Genomic DNA, 9132 nt, shown 5'->3' on the forward strand with positions numbered 1-9132 from the left:
CGTTTGACCCGGACTAACTGTACCCAGTCAGATTTGTCACTCCAGCCGACCAACCGCCATAGGTCTACTCCCGATATGGTGAAGAGGACCATCCGATCCTTTTCACGCTCAGCTACGCTTAGCAAGACTGACCCTTCGCCGATTACGTCTGGTTCAACGGCCATGAAACGAAAACGGTCCAACACATCAAGCGAGAAAACCTCTCTGGTATCTGTTTCAGACGCTAGTGGATCAGTCACAGGACATGCTAGCAGTCAAAACACACCTACCCGCAGACCAAAACGACAAAGAAATACCGCTCGGCAGCACCTTGATGATGAGATTCGACGGCTAAGGGGTTCGGTGCCAACGATCGAGGAACTGATCGCAGAAGCAGAACGAGAACACGCCGCTATCAGAGAAAAGAGGGAGAGGGAGATGGAATCGATTTGGAGAAGGAGGAATGACTTGGTTGGGTTAAAGGAGTATCTGCAAACTTGGGGCGCTCAGGATAAAGAATGGACCACTTCACAATAGAGTTTGTGAGATACAAATATGAAATCGAATGCGTATCTCATTCGTAATTCGAGGGAGTCAAGGACTGAAAGATATTAACCGAGCTTTACGAGATTTAAAAAGCAAAATATTTGCAAGTAAGGATTCAACGCTTCTGACATGTTGATTATTCTCACTTCTCTTTGCTTCGCCTATCCCTAATCGCCAATCTCAAGCCGAGACCTATAGCTGCCACCGACGTCTCTGTAAACTATTCCGTATGTAAAAAGATCCAAGCTTTACTAGTCGAGGTTCTGATCACATTCATCGGCTTCGTCTTCGTCTTTCTCCACCACCACGCCCGTGAGTTCTACTAATGAGCTTAGAAGAGACTTTGCGTCGACTATCCACTTCGCTAATAATTCTAACATATCGAACAAATTAAAGGCTACTTGTCTTATAAACATAAAAGCAAGTTCGATATCGTTGCCCACGATCAAAAATAATAATAAAAATTTCGCTGACATAGCTTCCTCGACGGTCGTGCCTTAATTGCGAATTTTCATACCCGACGATAAGTCGGATGTCGTACATGGATATAAATAATATCATCGAGTAGAAAGGGATCTTAACTACTAAGAAAAGAATAAAATACGTCGTGACTTGGTGGATAGAACTAAAAGACAAACTTGGAAGATTCGCCATTGTTGAGTTGAAGACGTCGAATTGGAGTGAGGTTTGGAGTGAGGTGGAGTTGAAGTGGAGAGATTGAGTTAGAGATGTAGCTGGAGAAATTTTGACCTGCAGAGATGTTGCCCGAGAGTGAGGTGAGGGTGTTGATTTGGAGTAAGGTTTAGAGTGAGGTGGAGATGTCGAAAGAGATAGAAATGTCGATGAAAAGTGGGAAGAAGGAGGTATTTATAACATTCATCACCCAAGCCAAAAGTCACACTATTCTCCTTCAAGAAGGAGCTGTGGAAACTCAGCCGATAATGCTATGCTAAGTGACTTGCTCTTTTAATAGTTATGAGCACATGTCCATCATGGGAAGGAGAAGTGGCCCAGAGGCTGAGTACTGCACCCAGCACAACTTGCATACTGCGCCTATGTCACCTATAAAACACGAGGAGAAAGAAGATCAGCCTTGCTAGTGGTACGGTACAGGGCCTTTGGCTCTCCCACGAACACATGTAATTCCATTTATAGGGATTGACAGCTATAGTGTGGCTTGAACTTCACAAGCATATTCGGATCACTTTGAGCGTGATATTTCAGAGCCTAGCTTGTTATGGGGCTCACAAATGACAAGTGATGCATTATTGGTCATGTGATATGAAGGGGCTCGCTTAGGCTCACAGATGCTTCGATTCGAGAATCCCAGAAGCCTAGTCGTGAGCTATTCCAGCCATAAGTCGCCGCACTTGCATGAGCGACAAGTGACAAGAGGTGAATTTGTTATGCATCCGCAAAGAGGATGCAAAGGGGGTGTGGCATAGATTATGCTAGGAAGGTGGCAAGAGTCCGAGGGGCAGCAGAGCTGACGAATTGCACACGGCGTTTCCCTCCCAGTTTCCGAGCCTGCTGACCCAAGCAATGAATTCAAGCCTGCTGAGCTTCAAGGCTTTTTCCTACGCAGAAAAGACAATGCTGTAGGTGGAAGAGGTACTAGATTAGGGACAACTAGTAAAAGCAGGAGAAGACGAGGAATAATATAGGAAAATGAAGCAAAAAATTGAGAGCAAAGAGAAGAAGAGAAGAGAGTTGGAAGAAGAAATGGAGAAATTGCATAAGCCAGATTTGATACACAGGCAAGAACACGCAAGAATGTACCTGGCTGGATGATGGGGGAGGGGCGAAAAGAAATCGCTCGCTCGAACTTAGCCATGCATTGGATGCTAAGCTGGTTCAGACCTTTGAGGATTGCTGTACGTTCCTTGATCTGATGTCATGGAACTTGAAGCTGGCTGTACACAGGGGGTCCGGAACAGCTCACGTCCGCTGCTGACGCGTTTCTTGAATCAGTGGAGGGCGTGGAGACTACTTCTACTCAGGCTACGGTCATCAAAGCTGAAGATGATCAATCAGAGCGCCGCGGACGACCAGTGGTTCCAGAACGTGTGCCTGATGTCCCAGCTTCTGGTATCGCCAATGAACTCCATCTCGAACATCAATCAAGAGCAGAGAGAGCATGCCGTTCATCGCCCCTCAATTTCCTCTGACTTTGGAGTCATTCATCCTTCGAGACGGGAGCAACTTGTTGATACTGGAGACATCCCAGCAAGCCCACCTCGATCAACTCAGACTTCTCATCAAGTTCTCGAGGACCTCGAGCATTCGACGAGGCTATTGCCTACGGTCCCATCCGATTCAAATCAAGCAACGCATTCGCTGCGCTTTGCGGCCCACGAGGCGATCATGCCAAAGACATAGTCCGAGCATTCCCTTCACTGAGGATAAGATACGATCGAATATCAGGTGTTTCTCGCCGTGGAAACCTTGAAGTCATTGTTGACGCCTACATCGAAGTCAATGATCTTCGGAACCATGACCAAGGCCAGTCCAAATCAATCGAATCACAAATTCGGGCAGTCGAGTGAGGTCTACGCGAGTTCCAAAATTTGGACAAACCTGGCTACGAGATAGAGATACCCTTGGGCATTTTCTACAATCTGTACCCTGAGCTTTTTCAACCTGGCGCCCTTGCAGACGCTCAATCAACTATCGAACGTGTGGAAGTGAATCCCAATGTCCAGCCACTCGGAGGCGATCGAGGACGACGACAGACATTCGAGCAGCGACGAACTTTCGGATAACGCAGAAGCAGGAGCCCCGGTCGTCACCATCGTCATGTAGCGCGTGTAAGTTTTGCTCGTTATCCCCAAAAGTGCGATTAATTACTAACTAGCCCAGGTCTCAAGACGTAGTAGATCACCAAGACCGATCCATCATAGATGTGAATCTCCGCACTTGGAATCAAGATCAAAATACATGCCCGGCATGACCATCGGGATGAGGAACTAGATGGGCAGTAGGTTATACATTTTGGTAACAAGATACAAGACCAAGGTGGGGGCGAAGAACTTGAGCGCTGACTTGTTTGGAATCAATAATCAATTTGTCAATGTCACAAAGACACATCGCGTTTCGCGTGCGGATATGGATCTGTATACCAAACGTCTTCATTGCCGAGGGACATTTACAATGTCCCATGTAGTATCGTGTGTATGTATATTCCAGAGCTAATTCTCTCAATTGAATGTTCCTATACAATTAGGGCATTGTAGCACCTTGTATGTCTTAGATTGTACATGCGACATAGAGTTCGGTAACTAGTCGAGATACCCACAGACTTGGGAGTTGGTTCCCATTTAGCTCTGAGCTGAGGGTAAGACTTTCACTTTCATCGATGAAAGTCACCTTGGAATTCCATGCACGGCTGGCACAATCCGCCGGTCACACAATTGGTGTGGCGTACTGCGATTGACTTCCAAAATTACAAGACATCTCTCGTGCTTGTAACATGAATCTCGCCGACCTTGCTCTTTGTTGTTGTGATACCAACTCTGGGTTTCATTGTCTGTTGTTTCCAAACGAGACCGGGTATGATATTGTCTTGCGTATTCTTTGTTCTTGATTGCTCGACACCGTACTCAGCTCGGATAAATATTCGGCCTGTTTCTATAACCCTGGATGAATCCTTGGACCAAAACCGTTTCAATCATTTCCCTTGAAAAGTTTCAAATTGCATGAAATCTCGAATACCTTTGTTCTCCATTTTCTGCTTTACTCACAACAAAGGCTGGGAATTTCAAAACTGGTTCAAGTTTGAAACCGCTCTCCTACGACATATCTTGGCCATGGCCTCACAGGCAAACATCAGTCAGAGTTATAAGCCCCTCGTTTCTGCACTTTTTCGTATTATACCTCGCAACATCAATTTTCCAGTGTCTAGTCTCCATATACTACACTTACATCAACTCTACCCATGACAGCCATGGATCGCACAGCAACTCTTTTGATACCAGAAACACCGATACGAACGAATCCTCCCCCAGAAGGAGTACAGGACGCAACACATATATGCTGGTTTTGCCCAAACCGCCCTCATCCAACCCAGCACGAGTGCTACAGATGCAAATCATTATTCCTGCCCACAAAGAAAAGAACTGATAGAACAAATATAGTGTGGTATATCGGTTATCTCACCACTCTACAAACTTCTCAAGAGAGGAGGGCAATATTGGATACACTCCAAAGGGCATTCGTTGACAGTGCGAGAAACGTGGCAGTATGCTGCAAGGATGAGGACTCTGGTCTACGCGTCATGCTCCGAAAACTGAATGGCGAACGAAAATTTTCTGTCAATGGTAGAATTGGGGAATGGAGCGGTGTAAGAAATCTTGACCAGGATATCCAGGATTTGTTAAGGGACCTAATTGCCAACGCCAAAGGAACTTGTGAGTTCTCATCCCAATAGGGTCCTCAATTGAAAACCTCCTAATGTAGTAGTTCCTGGATGGTATCCGAGACAGAATTCCCGACTGCTTCCTTCCTAGTGGCTGCATTTGGTAATGTTGGTTGTCACCATGCCTAAAAGTTTCATTGTTTGGCAAATAGGAGTCTGGAGAGAGAATTGGCGGCATCCCAGTAGCAGGTTCTATTGGATGATGGGAGGGATTCGTGGTAGTTAGGAGGTTGCAATTAAATGCAGAATTTTTGAAACAATCGTATAGTGATCAACCCACCATCTCGTGCTCTCGATAAACCCTAACAACTAACTCCGCCGCCTCTTCCCTTTTTTCAATCCTTCCGTTTGGCGCTGGCATAGTGTTGAAGCTTTTCCTGAATCTGTAGATCTTTGATATTGTCATTAAAACAGGAACGAAACAATTTTTACTCAATATATTGAAGAACAAATATTATAAAAACTATAAAATGATTAATTTCAAAATTTCAAGTTTCAAATGCCAAAACCAAAATCAAAATCAAAATCAAAACTAAGACCAAAATAATCTTCCTCCATCTTTCTTATCTTTGCCATGCTATCCATTTCCCCTAATTCCTCAATTAAACCCTATTTATGACCATTTTCTCATAAAATTCTCTTATTCGGTTTCCCCACCTGTGTATTGCATTGTTAGAGAATTAGGTCGTCCTTCACTTTGAACAAGATGGTTCCACATCTTGTGAAATTCAATCCAACTATCAGGATAATTTTCAGTCACATCGAAGGTTACCTCGTGCGGATGTTTCACCGCAAAAGCTTCGTCTGATCGATACCGAGTGCAAAATGGCTCACACTTGCAAAAGGGTCGTCCATACCACTCGTTTTTGTCGTTCGGGGTATGTTTGAAAAGATCCTCTCCATCACTCCGAGTTGTGTCCAGAATGTCAGATAATGCATCTAGAATTTTGAATAACGTCGTGCTACGCTCCTTCGACATCACGAGTTCCCGAAAACCGCCAATAAGTCCAATCTGACAGTAATACCATTCAACCCCTAGAAATGTCAGCAATGTAATCAAGGTTATTTGGCTATTACATACACCATGGGCAATAGCCAGCAAATTCCCAGTCAATAATAGCCGATATTTTATAAATTCCAGGTGTTTCCTCGAAGACGAAAATATTTTCGTCATGTAAATCGCCATGGGTAAAGACAAATTCTTCGTTTAATAACCCACCTTCATTTAGAAGAATAGTCTTAATCTTAGCCATTTTTTCATCAACTTCTCTAATCCAATTCTCTGGAAATCGACCTTTTGGACGAGGTTCATCCCACAGACGATAACATTTGGCTTTAAATAAGGCTTTTCGCCATGCCGGAACGAGCTTCTCTATCCATTCTGTTGCATCAAACGGTACATCTTGGCAGGGACCATTATCGCATCTGAAAATGAAATCGCGAAGTGGCTTTCCATCCGCTGTCTGCATTCGTGGAGCAGTAAGTTTACGCCACTTCATCATATAGCTTGTCAGATCTTTTGCAAGGATATACTTTTGTTCTCGGGTGAGTTGTCCTTCAATCTCCCTAAGCAACACTCCTTTTGCACGAGACATTACAGTAAGTGCGTATTTGTCCTCTTTCTTTCCAAACCTATGCATCTCTACCAGAGGCACTTCTGGAACATTTTCGCGAATGAATTTCTGTGCTTTGTAACTATTTGCAGAGCCATTCCAGTCATTGTTAATTTCGTCTCTAATAAACCATTCTGGGCCAGCTTCCCATAAGCCATATCCTCCCTTTAAGTACTTAATTTTCAATCGCGAGGTGTATCCCGCTGGTGAAGTCTGCTGTTGATTATTCAATCCACAATTATGGCAGAGTTCCCTCAGGCGTGGGTCAAACAAGAAGGAACGGTAGTTTAGGCTTTTATCATTGTCGAACCAATCTTGTGAAACAACTATATGGCCATGGTTACTTTGGACCAGATCATCTTTATCGACTCCAGGATGATCTAGATAACAAGTTAGAACTAGATATAGTAAGGATAATATAGATATAATATACTAACATGTGCCATCCCATTCCAATTTCTCCCTAAGTGCCTGTTCGTAGTCTAGTTGCTTCCTTCTGGCTTCTTCTTTTATTTTTGATGGCCTGTCGTAACTAGAATCAGATGTGTACTCTTCCTCATCTACAAATTCTTCGCCACTTAAATCGGTCTCGAGATTGACATTTCCGTTTGTTGTGTTGATCGTTGCAATGAACTCGGTCTTGCTCTCTAGATCCAGACTTGGTGTAACTTCGGAACTGCTATGATCTGTGTTGGGAATTTCGTTGGACATATTGCCTGCCGGGTTTCAAGTCTTCGATGAATTGGAATAACAAAGTTCTGCGCCAGGTAGTGTTGCATCTAAATGTTGGGTAATTGGAATTTCAAGAATATGGGGCTGAGTATTGGGTTTTTTAAATAGAGAAAGAAGTATATAAAGAACACAATTCTACATTAAATGAAAACAATTACTATCGGAAATGGAGCTATTAAACAAAGAGATACTTATATTACCAAACTATAAAAGAAACTACGCAACTAGTATAGATATAGTCCGTTTCCGGAGATTTGTAGTCGTACACCCGGAAATAAAGCTATTAAACAAAGAGATACTTATATTACCAAACTATAAAAGAAATTACGTAATTAGTATAAGTGCAATCCGTTTCCGGAGATTTGTATGGTAATGGAGCTATTAAATAAAGAGATGTTTATATTATTAAATTATAAAAGAAATTACGCAATTAGTATAGATGTAGTCCATTTCCGGAGATTTATAATCGTATACCTGTCGATAAAGAAGCACGAGGTGGACGACATGGCAAAAAAGACCTCGTCGTCACCAATAATTACCACAGCTGGCCCAAAAAATATGTTATCAGCTTCACAAGCTCCTTTACCTCAACAAGCATCCGCCCAAGCCAAGAAGAAGAACACAACAAGAACAACACGGAGGACGCCCGTATTGGAACTCACTCTGAAGTCACAAAATTATCTTCAAATAAAGGGAAGGCACGAGTGTCAGAACCAGTGGATACTGCTCCTGTGCCCCTAGAGGCATTGAAATTCAAGACCGGTCCTATCGTCACAACGGCAACTCACTATGACAATGAAACTTTCCGGTTGGCAGCAGCAACGCCTGTCCCAATATCGGCTATAGTCGAGAGACAATTCTTTGACGATGTCCGCCATTTGCTTGGAAGACTTGGCGAGCATCACAAAGCCACAAAAACCATCGTTTCGGCTGCTCTGAGATTTCCTGGGATCCTAGACGAGTTTCAAATCGAGGTTCGCGTGTCGCCTCCTTCTAAATGCTACTTTCAATTTTTGGATCCTATTACATTGGACGGCTTGGCTAGTAGAATCTTTACAAAGCAAGAAGACATAGCCCACTACCAGGAAGCACTCGACACGTTGGGACGAACATCCAACGGTGACCTGTTCCGCCGCCTGCAGCAAGAATGCTATTTCAAAACGCGAATTCATGCCGAGTTACTCCTGGCAGACCTGTTTTACTGGCACCAATTCGATTTCCTAGAAGAAGATCCATACATTGGATGCAGTAAACCTGCCTGCTTCAATTGTTTCCAGTACCTGCTCGCCCATCCAGGAAACTTTGTTCTACCAGCTTGCCACAACAAATTGTATCTAGCCTGGCGAACGCCGGATATCCTTGAGGATCATGTGCCGGTTGCCGTCGCCAGCAAGATCCGGGAATCAACCACGAGTAAGATGAACTTGAACATTCGAATGGAACTGAGGAAACAAATTGATGGTAGATATGCGAGGAAAGCGGCTCAGTATGATTCAGTCACGGGCACGAGCTCGTCTATTCAGTTTGGCTTGGTCTAACCTCCCTCTGATAAGTTGGGGGACGATGATAATGAATCAGACTACGTCTCTGCTCAAGAGGATTTACTGCGGAGAGCCGAGACATCTGCTCATCACTCGAGTAATAATACGTTAACATTAAATATATTTCTTAATTCTTTATTTATATAAATTAGCTAATAATATTTTAATTATGTCACGGTTCTAGAGTCACGTGCTCGCTAAGTACTCACGTGACCGCTCACCTGTATATATGCTCTGCCTTCCGGCGCTTCTTTCCTTCCTTTCCTCTTTACCTTTAGATTCTAAGAGATAGCCTAATCGATTCCTC

At 43.7% G+C, this 9132-nt stretch overlaps 3 protein-coding genes across 3 annotated transcripts; 2 read left to right on the forward strand and 1 right to left on the reverse strand.

Moving 5' to 3' along the window:
• Nucleotides 1-8: 8 nt before the first annotated feature.
• LY89DRAFT_769813 (uncharacterized protein) lies at nucleotides 9-516 on the forward strand (the record flags this gene model as incomplete). Its single annotated transcript, XM_018221835.1, has 1 exon — nucleotides 9-516. Exon 1 carries the CDS (start codon nucleotides 76-78, stop codon nucleotides 514-516), a length of 441 nt encoding a protein of 146 aa, XP_018060576.1. The 5' UTR covers nucleotides 9-75.
• Nucleotides 517-5579: 5063 nt separating this feature from the next.
• Nucleotides 5580-7263, reverse strand: LY89DRAFT_678950 (uncharacterized protein; the record flags this gene model as incomplete). Its single annotated transcript, XM_018213780.1, has 3 exons — nucleotides 5580-5974; nucleotides 6021-6932; nucleotides 6990-7263. The coding sequence occupies 3 exons, from the start codon at nucleotides 7261-7263 to the stop codon at nucleotides 5580-5582; spliced, it is 1581 nt and encodes a 526-aa protein (XP_018060577.1).
• Nucleotides 7264-8411: 1148 nt separating this feature from the next.
• LY89DRAFT_603678 (uncharacterized protein) lies at nucleotides 8412-8822 on the forward strand (the record flags this gene model as incomplete). The annotated part of the gene is made up of 1 exon (XM_018210316.1): nucleotides 8412-8822. A coding segment is annotated over one exon (411 nt), but the record flags the coding sequence as incomplete, so codon positions are not given.
• Between the last annotated feature and the right edge of the window lie 310 nt (nucleotides 8823-9132).

Source organism: Mollisia scopiformis (assembly GCF_001500285.1).
Source record: "Mollisia scopiformis unplaced genomic scaffold LY89scaffold_47, whole genome shotgun sequence".
NCBI lineage: Eukaryota > Fungi > Ascomycota > Leotiomycetes > Helotiales > Mollisiaceae > Mollisia > Mollisia scopiformis.